The sequence below is a fragment of the Stegostoma tigrinum genome, chromosome 7 (genome assembly GCF_030684315.1).
Source record: "Stegostoma tigrinum isolate sSteTig4 chromosome 7, sSteTig4.hap1, whole genome shotgun sequence".
Classification (NCBI taxonomy): Eukaryota; Metazoa; Chordata; class Chondrichthyes; order Orectolobiformes; family Stegostomatidae; genus Stegostoma; species Stegostoma tigrinum.
In genome coordinates, this window is record NC_081360.1 from 104031373 (window position 1) to 104047652 (window position 16280).

The 16280-nt window shown below is 50.3% G+C and overlaps 1 protein-coding gene across 2 annotated transcripts in view; it reads left to right on the forward strand.

Moving 5' to 3' along the window:
• Positions 1 to 15558, forward strand: part of tmbim1a (transmembrane BAX inhibitor motif containing 1a) — a 75133-nt gene extending 59575 nt beyond the window's left edge. For both annotated transcript variants that reach the window (XM_048534770.2, XM_059647596.1), the window contains exons 4-12: positions 3612 to 3676; positions 4997 to 5050; positions 7512 to 7562; positions 8144 to 8183; positions 10440 to 10477; positions 12846 to 12933; positions 13059 to 13154; positions 14145 to 14198; positions 14960 to 15558. In XM_048534770.2, the coding sequence (XP_048390727.1) occupies positions 3612 to 3676; positions 4997 to 5050; positions 7512 to 7562; positions 8144 to 8183; positions 10440 to 10477; positions 12846 to 12933; positions 13059 to 13154; positions 14145 to 14198; positions 14960 to 15103 (630 nt within the window). In that variant the 3' untranslated portion in view covers positions 15104 to 15558. The remainder of the gene's footprint in view (positions 1 to 3611; positions 3677 to 4996; positions 5051 to 7511; positions 7563 to 8143; positions 8184 to 10439; positions 10478 to 12845; positions 12934 to 13058; positions 13155 to 14144; positions 14199 to 14959) is intronic.
• The last annotated feature ends 722 nt before the right edge of the window (positions 15559 to 16280 follow it).

Here is a 16280-nt window from a genome sequence, read left to right on the forward strand (position 1 = left end):
TGATGATCGAGAGGAGACTGATGGGACAGTAATTCACCGGGTTGGATTTGTCCTGCTTTTTGTGTACAGGACATAACCTGGGGAATTTTCCACATTGTCGGGTAGATCCCAGTGTTGTAACTGTACTGGAACAGCTTGGCTAGGGGAGGGGCAGGTTCTGGAGCACAAGCCTTCAGTACTATTGCCGGAATGGTGTCAGGGCCCATAGCCTTTGCAGTATCCAGTGTCTCCAACTGTTTTTTGATATCACGTGGGGTGAATCGAATTGGCTGAAGACTTTTATCTGTGATGCTGGGGACCACTGGAGGAGGCCGAGATGGATCATCTACTCGGAACTTCTGGCTGAAGATTACTGTGAATGCTTCAGCCTTATCTTTTGCACTGATGTGCTGGGCACTTCCATCATTGAGGATGGGGATATTTGTGGAGCCGCCTCCTCCAGTGAGTTGTTTAATTGTCCACCACCATTCACACCTGGATGTGGCAGGGCTGCGGAGCTTAGATCTGATCCACTGGTTGTGGGATCACTTAGCTCTGTCTATCACTTGCTGCTTTCACTGTTTGATGTGCAAGTGGTCCTGTTTGGTGGCTTCGCAGATTTACACCTCATCTGTAGGTATGCCTAGGGCTGCCCTCACATATTTTCTTCCACATGGCGTAAGAGTCGTGTTTGAGAGTGCCGCATGGCCTATGTGTGGTTCGGCCAGGACTCCCCACCCTTCGCCTGGCTCCCAAGTTGATCAGCTCTGGGAAGGGGCTAGATGAACGTGGCAGAACTCAGGGATAGGGACTGTGATGTTCTTGAGCATGTTGGAATAAGGAGTGAGATGGTATTGGAAGCTTTGATGGACTTAAGAGTAAAAAAAATCCCCAGACCCAGATGGGTTATATCCCAGGCTGCAGCGGGAGACAAGGGAGGAAACTACAAGGGGCCCTGACCCAAATTTTGAAATCATCCCTGGTCTCAGGGAGGTGCCAGAGGACTGGAGGGCAGCTAATGTGGTGCGATTTTACAAGAGGGTAGTAGAAATAGGCCAGGAAACTGTAGACCAGAGAGCCTCACATCAGTAGTAGGGAACTACTGCAGAAAATTAATCTCCATTTAAAGAAGCCACATTTGATCAGGGATAGACAATGTGGCTTTGTCAGAAGGAGATCATGGCAGACAAACCTGAATTTTTGAGTGAGGTGACCAGGTGTTTGGATGAGGGTAGTGCAGTTAATGTAATTTATTTAGCAAAGCCTTTAATAAGGTCCAACATGGGAGACTGATACAGAAGGGAAGAACTTATGGGATCCAGGGTAACTTGGCATGTTGGATCCAAAATTGGAATGAGTATCAGGCGACAAAGGGTGGTGGTAGAAGGCTGTTTGTGTGACAGGAGCCTGGTGAGCAGCGGTGTACCGCAGGGGACAGTGCTGGGTCCCTTATTATTCACAATATTCAGAAATGATGCAGATGAGAACGTGGGGGTGAGGTAGCAGAGCGGCAGTTGTTATAAGTAAGTTTGTAGATGACACCGGGATTGGCTGGGGTGGCTGACGATGAAGGGGGAGGGTGTGAGGTTACAGGAGGGTGTAAAAGGATTGGTCGCATGGGCAGGTCAGTATCAGATGCAATTTAACCCTGAGAAAGTGTGAGGTGATGCACTTTTGGAAGAAGGAACGAGAAAAGGGAACGCTCATTAAATGGCGGGATATGGGGTTGCACGGTGGCTCAGTGGTTAGCACAGCTGCCACACAGCACCAGGGACCCAGGTTCGATTCCATCCTCGGGTGACTGTGTGGAGTTTGCACATTCTCCCCGTGTCTGCGTCGGTTTCCTCCCACAGTCCAAAGACGTGCAGGGTAGGTGGATCGGCCATGCTAAATTGCCCGTAGTGTTCAGGGGTGTGTGGGTTATAGGGGGTGGGTCTGGGTGGAATGCTTCAAGGGGCGGTGTGGACTTGTTGGGCCGAAGAGCCTGTTTCCACACTGTAGGGAATCTAATCTAATCTAATCATACTAAGGAAGCTCAGAGGAACAGAAGGATCTTGGAAAGCTTGTCCACAGATCCCTGCAGGTGGCTGGACAGATTCATAGGATAGTTAAGGTGGATTACAAGATACTTCTCTTTACCAGACATGGCAGAGATTTCAAGAGCAGGGACGTTATGTTGGAGCTGTACAGAACTTTGGTGAGGCCACAGCTGCAGTCCTGTGTGAAGTTCTGGTCCACACACTCAGGAAGGATGTGATTGCACATCGGGGGTGCAGAGGACATTCACTGAGGTGGAATGTTCCAGCAATGAAGAGAGACTGGATAAGCTCGGGTTGTTTTCTTTGGAGCAGAAAAGGCTGAAGGGGGATCTAATGGAGGGGTACGATCATAAGGCGCATGAACAGCGGGGGTAGGAAGTAGCTGTCAAAGGGTCAAAAACAAGGGGCATGCTTTAAAATCGAAAGGTGGGAGATTTGAGCAAAAGTTTTTATTTTCTTTATTCATTCGTGGGTTGAGGATGTTGCTGGCCTGGCAATATTTATTGCCCATCCCTAATTGCCCAGCATCAGCAGTTCTTACTATCGCAATTAAAAGTCAATCGCAATTAAAAGTCAACCACATTGCTGTGGGTCAGGAGTCACATGGAACCCAGACCAGTAAGGATGGCAGTTTCCTTCCCCAAAGGACTTTAGTGAACCAGATGGGTTTTTCCTGACAATCAACAATGGGTCAAGGTCATCATTAGATTCTTAATTCCAGATATTTTATTGAATTCAAACTCCTCCATTTGCCCTGGCAGGATTTGATCCCAAGTCCCCAGAACAACACCTGGGTCTCTGGATTAACAGTCCACGAGGCCATTGCCTCTCCTATTCACACAGAGGATGGAGGGGTTCTGAAATGCACTGCCTGGGAGAATAGGAAACTTCGCAATCTTTTAAAAAAAAATCCTTGGGTGAGCACTTGAAATGACATAACATGCAAGGCCAGTGGGCCTAGAGTGAGATCAGGGGACTAGTGTAAGTAGGTCAGCACACCCACAATAAATGAGGGGCCTTTTTCTGTGCTGTATGGGCCCAAGACAGGGAGCATTAGGTTGAAATAGAGTGGCTTGGAATGCCTTGTTTGCATCTAATAATGTGCACATTTTCTCTCCCCATCGCCCCCTCCCTTGCTACCTTTCTGTCCACTCCATTTCTCTCCTCCTCCCATTCTTTCTTTCTCTCTCACCCTCCCACGCTCACACGCTCTCTCTCTCTCGCTCTCTGTCTACCCCTCCTGCTGTCTCTCTAACCCTCCTCCTCTCTCTCTGCAACCCTCCTGCTCTCTCTACCCCTCTTGGTCTCTCTCTCTCTCTCTCTCTCCCTGTCTCTCCCCCCCTCCCTCCTGCTCTCTCTCTCTCTCTCTCTCTCTCTCTCTCTCCGTCTCTCTCTCTCTCTACCCCTTGCTCTCTACCTTTCCTTCTCCCTCCTTTTGCTGCCTTGCATATCTCTCTCTCTCTGTCACACCCCCATTCCCCTTACTCCACTTTCACTCTTTCTCTCCTCCACACCCACCAATCCCTTCCTACATCTATCCTCCTCTAACCTTCCCTCCCCCATCTCCCTCCCCACATTAATCTCTTCCCACAGGTTTACATGATCCTTACGGCTCAGTTGTTGGTAACTTTTGGGATTGTCGCCATCTTCACATTCAGGTGAGCTAGAACTGAGCGGCTGTAATCCCAGGAAGTTTAGATCTGTATCTGTCTCTGCCTGCACTGAGGCCAGGAGCCAGGCTTGGCCTAACTTCTGCAGGAGTTTGCCTGCTACACCTGGGGGTGGGTGGCACAAATTTGCAATTTCAGGAATTTTATTTGAAACAGCAACACACTCCCATCTTCCAGACAGTCACTGAAACAAAACCAAACCCGGGATTCTCACATAACATCTCTCACTGCTGGTATTGTCAGCACTGAGGGAGTGCCGCACTGTCGGAGGGTCAGTGCTGAGGGAGCGCTGCACTGTCGGAGGGTCAGTGCTGAGGGAGCGCCGCACTGTCGGAGGGTCAGTGCTGAGGGAGCGCCGCACTGTTGGAGTGTCAGTACTGAGGGAGCGCCGCACTGTCGGAGGGTCAGTGCTGAGGGAGCGCCGCAATGTCGGAGGGTCAGTGCTGAGGGAGCGCCGCACTGTCGGAGGGTCAGTGCTGAGGGAGCGCCGCACTGTCGGAGGGTCAGTCCTGAGGGAGCGCCGCACTGTCGGAGGGTCAGTGCTGAGGGAGCGCCGCACTGTCGGAGGGTCAGTGCTGAGGGAGCGCCGCACTGTCGGAGGGTCAGTGCTGAGGGAGCGCCGCACTGTCGGAGGGTCAGTGCTGAGGGAGCGCCGCACTGTCGGAGGGTCAGTGCTGAGGGAGCGCCGCACTGTCGGAGGGTCAGTGCTGAGGGAGCGCCGCACTGTCAGAGGGTCAGTGCTGAGGGAGCGCCGCACTGTCCGAAAGAAGCTGTGTTGTGAATGAGTGTAGACACAAGGCTGTGTGTATGTGTGTGTTTGTGTCTGATTCTCTGTCTGTTGCAAGCTCGCTCTTGCTACCCCTCCCCCTCCCTTTCCCCACCTCTACCCCACCCCGCCCCCTCCCTGGCCCCTCCGATTCCCTTCCCACCCCCTCCCTGACCTCTCCCCACCCCCACTCTTGCCCTCTCACCGTCTCTCCCTCCCCCTCCCCTTCCATCTCTCCCTCTCCCCTTCCCCTTTTTTACCCCCTCCCACTCCCTTTGTCCTCCCCACCTCTCTCCCTGTCCCTGTCTGTTGCACTCCCTCCCTTTTGCCCCCTCTGTCGTTTTCTGCGTTGTTGTTCCTGTGTCTGAGGCACGGACCCTGAGCACAGATACCGGAGGGAGCCGATATCTGTCTTTCTGAGTGCCAAGGGCTGCACGTGTGAGGAAGACAAAACGAGTTTAGTCTGTTTTAAATATTTCTGTGATTATTTTTAAAACTGGGTTTTGTTTTGGAGAAGTTCACAGTTGTTTCTTCCTTTGCAGTGCTCCAGTGCAAACGTTTGTACAATCTAACTCCACAGTTTACTGGGCAGCTTAGTAAGTAACATTAATACAGAGCTCCATCAAACCTAGTACAGTGACCATTCATTCCATTAGTTCTGTACTGACCCTTCATTTCAGCCCCCTTGGAGGTGGAGACTGGGTTTGAGAGTGGTGGGGAGGGGCTGTGGAAGTGGGTGGTTGGGGATCAAGGTGAGTGAGACCCTGCTCCCCACTCCCTGTGGGAGCGAGGCCCCCATTCCTCCCCACTCTCTGTGAGAGCGAGTCCCTCATTCTCCTTCCACTCCCCCAGGGGAGCAAGGCCCTCATTCTGCCCACTCACCCCACGGTAGCGAGGCCCCCATTCTCTCCCCCCCCCCCCCCAACTCTGAACAGGAGTGAGTCCCTTATTCCCCCCCCCGACTCTGCGCTGTAGCGAGGCCCCCATTCTCAGCCCTCACTCTGCGCGGTAGCGAGGCCCCCATTTTGCCCCCGACTCTGCACGTGAGTGTGGCCCCCATTCACCCTCCCCACTCTGTGTGGGACTGTGGCCCCCATTCACCCTCCCCAGTCTGCGCGGGAGCGAGGCCCCTATTCTTCCCCCACCCTACTCTGCGCGGGAGCGAGGCCCCTATTCTTCCCCCACCCTACTCTGCGCGGGAGCGAGGCCCCCAATTATCCCTCAGTCTTTGGGGGCAGTGTGGAATGACGTTTCTCCTGAATGTTCAATTGGATTTGTTGGTGACTGTTGTTAATATGTGGCCTAAAGTTCTGGTCTCCCCCACAAGAGGAATTTTATTCATAGTTATTCTTGGACTCTACCAAACCGTCTCTCCAGGACCCAACTCCCACTCCAATTTGCTTCTTAGAAACGACCCCAATCACCAAGTCATTGATCTACCAGACGACCTCTTTATGGTCTCTATCTGGTATTGTTAACCTGTGTCTCAGTAAAGTAATGTGCAATGTTTAATCTGCTAAAAGTGTGGTATTTTACCTTGTTTCTATTCTGACTCACGTGAGGCTACATGTTTGGAATTCTCTACCTGAGAAAGTTGTAGAAGCTCAGTCTTCCAACAGGTTCAAGACTGAGATCTGTAGATTTTCACATGTTAAAAACATGAAGAAATACAGATTTATTTTCTTTACAACCTCCAGCATGTATCCACAAACATCCCCTCCCATCACCACTGATGCAGCAGTGTGTACTATCTACACGATGCTCTGCAGAAATTCACCAAAGATCCTCAGACAGCACCTTCCAAACCCACGACCACTTCCATCCAGAAGGACAAGGGGCAGCAGGTACATGGGAACACCACCCCCTGCAAGTTCCCCTCCGAGCCACTCACCATCCTGACTGGGAAATATATCCCCGTTCCTTCACTGTCAGTGTAGGGAATTCCTACACTGGAATTCCCTCTCTAAGGACATTGGCGCCTACCTACAGCAGGTGGACGGCGGCAGCTCACCTCCACCTTTTCAAGGGGCAACTAGAGACGGGCAATAAATACTGGGCCCAGCCTCTGATGTGAATCCTACAAGTGAATAAAAACAAGTTCTGGAAACTGGTGTTGAATTAGAAGGTCTTATTAAACTGGGCTGGCTTGTAGGGCTGAATGGTCTCTTCCTGCTCCTGTTTCTGACGTGCATGCAAATTGTTGTTACAGGAACATTGACAAAAAATCAACATGGTTTTGGTTTCCTGAGAACGAGAGGATCTGGAATTGGTGTCAGGAAATTGTGAGCTTGAGCTGAGGGGACTGAGTGGTTGCTGATTGAGGGAAATCTCAGGGATCATGGTCCCTTCAAACAGTCTGAGATTAAACCAGTCAGTTCACAGCCTAGGACTCCGCTTTGACCACAGCACCATCACTAAGACCAGCTGCTTCTACATCATCACATCACCTGACTTTGAAACCTATCTGGGTTGTTTGGCTACTGAAACCTTCGTTTAGCCCACTTGGCTATCCGGCACACTCCGAGCTGGTGTCCCACATTCTCCCCTCTGCAAACTTGGGATCATTCAAATCTCTATTGCCCGTGCCTGATCGTACAGGGATAGTCCTTGCTGTGCCATCTCACGCGCTCACAGACATATGCTTGGTCCCGGTTGCTCAGCCTGTTGATTAAATACTATCATCTTGCTTTCAAATCCCTTCAGGGCCCAGGCTGGCCTTATCTCTATAACCTGCTGTCACCCCACAGTTTCCCCAGAGCCCTGCATCATTTTAATGGGGCTGTTCCCAATTTTAATCACTCTGCCCCAAAGTTCTGGAGTTCCCTCCGTCTCGCACTCCCCTTCAAACCAAGACCCCCCCCCACACCCCCAACTTTGACCGTCTGTTGTCTGGTGGCCCACCTTCAAAGCTTCTGATCTGTGATGGTCCTGGGAAGTGAGGGTGGGGACTTGATTGGGTTAATGGAGTTATTGAAATGCAAGTTGTTGTTGTTTTGATTGTTGCTCCTTGCCTTGTTGTGTAATGCTGACCAACTGATTTCTCATTTCTTTTCCCAGTGGAGTGTTCATTGTGATATATTTTGTCCTGGTCTGTTGTGAAGGACCCAGGTGAGTTGTCCAGGCTGACCTGTTAACATCAGCTTTGTTCTCTTACATCGGAGGGGAGTGGAGGCTGGGGGTTGGGAAGCAGGGCTTTGGTGGTACGGATGAGGGTGGGTTTGTTCCTTATGAACTTGCTGTCGTCTCACATTTCCATGACCCACTTCCCCAGCACGTCAGTCTCTTGATTGAGCTCCTGATTTTCCCGTGGTTCAGCTGATCTGCCTGTTCTTGGTGTAAGGACTAATCACTGTGTGTGGATCTGGCAGTATCACATCAGCAACCCCCCCCCCCCCATTTCTGTTCCATTTAGAAGGCATGGTTCCCATTAAACTGGAAGGCACCTGACAGCACACATTCTGCTTTTGATTTCAGTGATACATATGTGGGTCCCAGACCACATTTTGCTGAACACAATTCCGGGAAATCACATGATCCTGTTTCATCGAGAAAATGTCTAAATGATTCAATCTCCTCCAGCTTCCTTACATTATTCTTAAATATTGAGAAGACTTCCCAACGAGGTCTGACCTGTGCCAAGTTGTTGTCAAATTGTACAAATTTTTGTTTAATCGTGTCAATATTTTCAGGAGGAAGTTTCCCTGGAATATGATCCTCTTGGCTATTTTTGTAAGTATCTTATTAAATTTACCTTTTAAATCAGCTACTCACTTGTCCATTCCAGGGCCCAGCTCATTCAGAAATGATCTGAAATGCTCTGACCTTATCTGGACAATTCTTCACAGAGGTGATCTGTCCAGATATTTATAGAGTCATAAAGTCAGAGATGTACAGTATGGAAACAGACTTTTTGGCCTAACTCATGCATGCCGACCAGATAGGCCACTTTAATCTAGCCCTGTTTGTCATTATTTCGCCCATATCCCTCTAATCCCTTCCTACTCACATACCCATCTAGATGCCTTATAAATGTTGTAATTGTACCAGCCTGCACCACCTCATCTGGAAGCTCATTCCATACACACACCACCCTCTACATGAAAAAGTTGCCCTTCAGGTCCCTTTAAATTTTTCCTCTGCCACCTGAAAACTAAGCCGATTAGTTTTGGACTCCCCTACCCCAAGGAAAATACCTTGTCTATTTACCCTATCTATGCCCCTCATGATTCTGTGAACCTCTATAAGGTCATTCCTCAGCCTCTGAAGCTCCAGGGTAAATAGCCCCAGACTTATTCAGCTTCTCCCTGTATCTCAAACCCTCCAACCCTCGTGACATCCTTGTAAATCTTTTCTGAACCCTTTCAAGTTTCACAACAGCTTTCATAGAGCGTAGAACATCAAACATTACAGCCCAGTACAGGCCCTTCAGCCCTCAATGTTGTGCCGACCTGTGAAACCAAACTGAAACCCATCTAACCTACACTATTCCATTATCGTCCATATGTTTACCAGTGACCATTTAAATGCCCTTAAACTTGGCGAATCTACTACTGTTGCAGGCAGTGCATTCCACGCCCTTTCTACTCTCTGAGTAAAGAACCTACCTCTGACATCTGTCCTTTATCTATCATCCCTCAATTTAAAGCTACGTTCCCTTGTGCTAGCCATCACCATCCGAGGAAAAAGGCTCTCCCTATCCACCCTATCTAATCCTCTGATCATCTTGTATGTCTCTATTAATTCACCTCTTAACCTTCTTCTCACTAACAAAAACAGCCTCAAGTCCCTCAGCCTTTCCTCATAAGACCTTCCCTCCATACCAGGCAACATCCTAGTAAATCTCCTCTGCACCCTTTCCAAAGCTTCCACATCCTTCCTAAAATGTGGCAACCAGAACTGTACGCAATACTTCAAGTGTGGCCGCACCAGAGTTTTGTACAGCTGCAGCAGCTGCTTCCTATGGCAGGGAGACCACAATTGAACACAGTCTTCCAAAAGTGGCCTAACCAATGCCCTGTACAACTCAACATGACCCTCTGAAATCCTATACTCAATGCACAGGCCAATAAAAGCAAATGCCTTCTTCATTAGAGATAATGGGAACTGCAGATGCTGGAGAATTCCAAGATAATAAAATGTGAGGCTGGGTGAACACAGCAGGCCAAGCAGCATCTCAGGAGCACAAAAGCTGACGTTTCGGGCCTAGACCCAGGGTCTAGGCCCGAAACGTCAGCTTTTGTGCTCCTGAGATGCTGCTTGGCCTGCTGTGTTCATCCAGCCTCACATTTTATTATCTTGCCTTCTTCATTACCCTGTCTTCCTGTGACTCTGCTTTCATGGAACTATGAACCTGCACCCAAGGTCTTTTTATTCAGTAACACTCCCCAGGACCTTACCATTAAGTGTATATATCCGGCCTTGTTTTGCCTTACCACAATGCAGCACCTCCATTAAACTCCATCTGCCACTCCTCGTCCCATGTGCCCATCTGATCAAGTTCCCATTGTACTCTGAGGTGACCTTCTTCACTGTCAATTTTGGTCTCATCTGCAAACCTACTAACCATATCTCCTATATTCACATCCAAATCATTTATAGAGATCTTTTTCATGTAGAGGGTGGTGTGTGTATGGAATGAGCTTCCAGATGAGGTGGTGCAGGCTGGTACAATTACAACATTTATAAGGCATCTAGATGGGTATATGAGTAGGAAGGGATTAGAGGGATATGGGTGGATCTGCTGGTCGTGAACATGATGGGCTTTAAATGACAGGCCACTAACTTCGTGGGCACTTTCACTGATCCCAGGTTTTCATTGCCAGAATCATTGATCTGGATGTACTTTCTGACACCACCACCGTGGGCCCTTACTCTGCTGTCCTCTGGAATATGAACGCAGTAACATTACCTTGCTGTCTCCTTCCCTGTGCTGGTGCCTGTGATCTCAATCTTACTGACATCCTCTTCCCTTGTTTCCCCACCCAGACCTTGGCTATGTCATATCTCACTGGAACAATTGCAAGGTAAGCGCAGTTTTACTGAATGTATGACAGTGTATGAACGCCTATGATTGTGTGTAGGTGCATTTGCTTGTGAGTGTGTGTGGAGTGAGTGTGCAAGTGTGTGTGGCTGCGTATGAATGTGAAAGAGTGTGCGTGATTGTGTGTATCTGTGCGTGTGTGTACGTGTCAGTAAGTGTATGTGTCTGTGTGATGCCTTCCAGAAGTGAATATCTTACGAAGTCTGGTGTAAGTGTTGAGGTGGATGGGTTCCACCAGTGCAAGAGCCTCAGCTCCGAGCTGCAGCCTGATTCCTGGTGCCTGTTGTCCCCAGTCGCACCAAACAACCTTTGCCTCGCACCCCAATCTTAACGGAATAAATGTGGAGGTGCTGCTGTTGGATGGGGGAGACACGGTCAGAAATCACACAACGCCAGGTTAGAGTCCAACAGGTTTATTAGAAAACACACGCTTTCAGATGCTTCAGATGCTGGTGTTTTCAACTAAACCTGTTGGACTATTACCTGGTTTCGTGTGATTTCTGATCACAACAGAATAGAGGCAGCGGGACAGGGGTATCAGAAACGCAGGTCCTTCAGGCACTGGGGCCCTTGGACACTGGGGAGTACAGGCACTGGGGCCATTGGACACTGGGGAGTACAGGCACTGGGGCCATTGGTCACTGGGGCCATTGGACACTGGGGAGTACAGGCACAGGGGCCATTGGACACTGGGGAGTACAGGCACAGGGGCCATTGGACACTGGGGAGTACAGGCACAGGGGCCATTGGACACTGGGGAGTAAAGACACAGGGGCCATTGGACACTGGGGCCTTTGCACACTGGGGAGTACAGGCACTGGGGCCCTTGGACACTGGGGAGTACAGGCACTGGGGCCATTGGTCACTGGGGAATACAGGCACTGGGCCCATTGGACACTGTGGAGTACAGGCACTGGGCCCATTGGACACTGTGGAGTACAGGCACTGGGGCCCTTGGACACTGGGGAGTACAGGCACTGGGGCCATTGGTCACTGGGGAATACAGGCACTGGGCCCATTGGACACTGGGGAGTACAGGCACTGGGGCCATTGGTCACTGGGGAGTACAGGCACTGGGGCCCTGGACACTGGGGAGAACAGGCACAGGGGCCATTGGACACTGGGGAGTACAGGCACAGGGGCCATTGGACACTGGGGAGTACAGGCACTGGGGCCCTTGGACACTGGGGAGTACAGGCACTGGAGGTATTGGACACTGGGGAATACAGGCACAGAGGCCCTTGGACACTGGGGAGTACAGGCACTGGAGCCCTTGGACACTGGGGAGTACAGGCACTGGAGCCCTTGGACACTGGGGAGTACAGGCACAGGGGCCATTGGACACTGCCGAGTACAGGCACAGGGGCCATTGGACACTGGGGAGTACAGGCACTGGGGCCATTGGACACTGCCGAGTACAGGCACAGGGGCCATTGGACACTGCCGAGTACAGGCACAGGGGCCATTGGACACTGCCGAGTCAGGCACAGGGGCCATTGGACACTGGGGAGTACAGGCACAGGGGCCATTGGACACTGGGGAGTACAGGCACAGGGGCCATTGGACACTGGGGAGTACAGGCACAGGGGCCATTGGACACTGGGGAGTACAGGCACAGGGGCCATTGGACACTGGGGAGTACAGGCACAGGGGCCATTGGACACTGGGGAGTACAGGCACAGGGGCCATTGGACACTGGGGAGTACAGGCACTGGAGGCATTGGACACTGGGGAGTACAGGCACTGGAGGCATTGGACACTGGGGAGTACGGGCACTGGGGAGTACAGGCACTGGGGAGCCCTTGGACACTGAGGAGCACATGCACTGGGGGCCTTGGGCACTGGGGAGCCCTTGGATACTGCGGAGCACATGCACTGGGGCCCTTGGACACTGGGGAGTACAGGCACTGGAAGTATTGGACACTGGGGAGTACAGGCACTAGGGGTATAGGACACTGGGGAATACAGGCACTGGGGAGTACAGGCACTAGGTGTATAGGACACTGGGGAGTACAGGCACTAGGGGTATAGGACACTGGAGAACAGTTTCCTGTCACCTGGGAAAGGGAAAAGTGTCAATGGGAAGGAATGCTGTGTTTTGGAACCTGCAGCTTCACAGTCAGTGACCGTCTCGACCCTGGAAGGGTCTGATTCCCTGCAAACACTACAGATAATTGGGAGAGGGTCTAATTTAATAGCTCACTCAAAGAGTTGACACAAGTTCGACGGGCCAAGTGGTCACCTCCTGTGCTGTCGGGTTCTTGAAGCTGATGTGAGCTCTGTGTCCAGTGTCTGTGACTGAGCCCACTCAGTCTCTGTGAGTGAGTAACCTTTCATTCCTCTGTCTGCAGTTACTACAGCACCAAATCTGTGTTTCTGTGCCTGGGCATCACCGCACTGGTCTGTCTTGGTGTCACCATCTTCTGCTTCCAGACCAAGGTAACGGGAGCAGGAGAGGGAGGTGGAGGGGGAGGGGTACCACTGCTGAGTGTGATGGGTAGGTGGGGGGAGGTGTTGTGAGAGGCTGCGTTGAGAATTAACAGCAGCAATGACTTGTGCTCCAGGTGGACTTCACCTCATGCAGTGGCCTGTTCTGTGTCCTGGGGATTGGCCTGTTTGTCGCTGGGATAGTTGTTACAATCGTTCTGTCCTTCAAATATGTAAGTAATGGCCAAAGTTCTCCAGGTCACTGTGAGAGCCAAACTGTGTGTGTTTGTATATCTGTCTGTGTGTGTCTGTGCCTGTTTGTGCATGTGTGTGCGTGTTTGTGTCTGCATGTGTGTGTGCGTCTGTGTGTGTCTGTTTCTGTTTGGATATCTCTGTGTCTGTGTGGGTGTGTCACTCTCTCTCTCTCTCTGTCTGTTCTGAAGTTTGAAGTCATTCAACTGAGGGAGGAGAAAAAGCAATAGAAGTGACCACAGGTTGAGGGGGATCCTTGACGGGAAATCCTGGGTTACAGGGAAAACATGGCGAATGTCAGATCAGCCATGATTCTGTTGAATGGCAGGGCAGGCTCAAAGGGCTGAATGACCTACTCCTGTTCCCATTTCTGAAGTTCTCACGCTTGGGAACAAGGAATCAGACTGCATGATTGATGCAGATTGGGAAGTCTCCTCAAGGGTTGTGTGAAGTATACCAGTGAAATAGCTTCCTTAAACCAAACTGGAAATTGCTGGAAAAGCTCAGCAGGTCTGGCAGCATCTGTGGAGAGAAATCAGAGTTAATGTTTCAGAGCAAGTGACCCTTCCTCAGAACGGTTCTGAGGAAGGGTCACTTGCTCTGAAACGTTAACTCTGATTTCTCTCCACAGATGCTGCCAGACCTGCTGAGCTTTTCCAGCAATTTCTGTTTTTTTTTTCGAATTTACTTCATCCAAAGTTTTTTCGTTTGTTGAATAGTTTTAACATAAATAAGAAATCTCAGAGCGGGAGTCCCTGCTTCTTAGTTTAAATACTAAATTATCCACAAGTTACAGTCACCTGTATTTCCAGGTCAGGATGGTGAGTGACACGGAGGGGAACTGGCAGGGGGTGGTGTTCCCATGTATCTGCTGCCCTTGTCCTTCGAGATGGAAGTGGTCGTGGGTTTGGAAGGTGCTGCCTGAGGAGGTTGAATGCTGCAAATAATCCAATATCTTTGTGTTCTGGCAGATTCCATGGCTTCACATGTTGTACTCTGCAATCGCAGCCATTGTTTTTACTCTGGTAAGTGATGTTGGCTTTTATCAGTAAATCATGTCCAGTTCTCTGCCAGGCTGGCTGTCAGGTCTGACACTCATGACAGAGTAAAGCTCCCTCGACACTGACCCCCATCAAACACTCCCAGGACAGGGGCAGCAAGGGGTTAGATACAGAGTAAAGCTCGCTCTACACTGTCCCCCATCAAACACTCCCAGGATAGGGACAGCACGGGGTTAAATACAGAGTAAAGCTCCCTCTACACTGACCCCCATCAAACACTCCCAGGACAGGGACAGCAAGGGGTTAGATACAGACTAAAGCTCCCTCTACACTGTCCCCCATCAAACACTCCCAGGATAGGGACAGCGTGGGATTGGATTGAAAACCCTCTAGACTGCCACAATTTCTGGGTGGAGCTCCCCCGGTTGTATGAATGTGACATGGCCATTTCCTGCTCTTGTTGGCTCTTTATTCCAAAGCTCACCACCATTTCACAGCTGATCAGGCATTAACAATCACCCTGACTCGTGGTGCCACAGCAACGCAGAGCTGTTGTCCTCAGACATTGACACTGAACCTGCCTGGTGAAGCAGGGGAGCAGTTTCCTCTCTCTTCCCCTCACTCACAATAAGTTGGGGGTGGTTGGGGTATTGTGGGCCCTTCCTCGTGACATCTGCTTTCTCTGGCAACCTGGATCATTCCCACATGTCTGCTGCTGCCTGCACTCCACCCTTCGACATTGATTAACCCTCTCTCCCTTTCTCTCCGTCTCTGTTTCTTCCTAGTTCTTGGCGTTTGACACCCAGCTGATCCTGGGAAACAGGAAACATTCCATCAGCCCAGAGGAGTATGTTTATGGCGCACTCAGACTCTATGTAGACATTGTGCAAATCTTCATCTATCTTCTTCAGCTGTTTGGGTCCAGATGAAGACACAAGGTGCAAGGTTGTTACAAGCAAAATTCCTTGGCTTCCTTCATTCTCGCCTTTCTTTGTCCAAAATAACCTCGTGCTTATAGAATGTAGGAAAGACATTACCTTCAGCGCAATTAGAATCGTCAGTTGTAGCTCCAGTTCTGAGTTCCCAGACTATCCAGCCTAGTGCCATCCTGCTCTCAGAACGGAATTAATTACAAAGTAGAACAGAAACAGCTGGAGAAACTGAGCAGGTCTGACAGTCTCTGTGGAGAGAGAATGACACAGTGAATGTCTCTGGTTAATGAGATTTGATGAGAACTGGGAAAAAAACAGAACAGTTTTTAAACAAGCCCAAACTACAGGGATAATGAACAAAAGAGGGTTTGCGATAAGCTGAAAAGTAATTGATCAAAAACATTAACTCTGTGACTTTCTGAGCACCTGCTGAGTATTTCCAACATTTTCTGTTCATTTTAGACTGTTCATTGTGTTCAGCCTGAAGCATTCCCCACAGATACATGGTGCCACTTGAGGATCAGGATATCAAAGTGTTAATTTTCCAGGCAGCATCATCCCAAGATCCTATTGGCTTTGGAGGTTTGGAGAACCTACACTGAGTACTTTGAAACACTGCAGAGGTCCTACCTGTGTCAGCTTCCCAAGATCCTCCATATTGAAGGGCAGGAGAGGGAGCCCAACAGCAATGTCCTCCCCATGCCATTGAGGGGCCAGTCAATCCAAACATCTCCCCTGCACGGCCTGTGTCGCTCGTCAACCTGATCCCGGGTTCCCAATGAGACTGCTCGACTCTGAGACTCCCAGGAGGATGACAGGAAACACTTTTGGGACATCCTCAAAGCTTCCCTGAAGAGATCAAACATCCCCTGATGACCCATGGAGACCCTGGCCTGTGAATGACCGAAACGGAGAAGGTTCACTCAGGAAGACCCTTACGACATCGGGAGACTCTTATCAGGAAGATGCTGTCAGAGGGAATGGCACAAATGCCCAATCACCCACCAACCCTACCCTCCAAATGCAGCAGAGCCTGCAGGTCATCCTAGAAACCGTCGAACCCCGACTGGGAGCAAGTCCCCCTCAGTCCCAGCTGAGAGACCAGGCTGAGAAAGCGTGATCACCAATAGTTAGACAAAGTGAACGTCATTGGTCTCCGATCCACTCAATAACC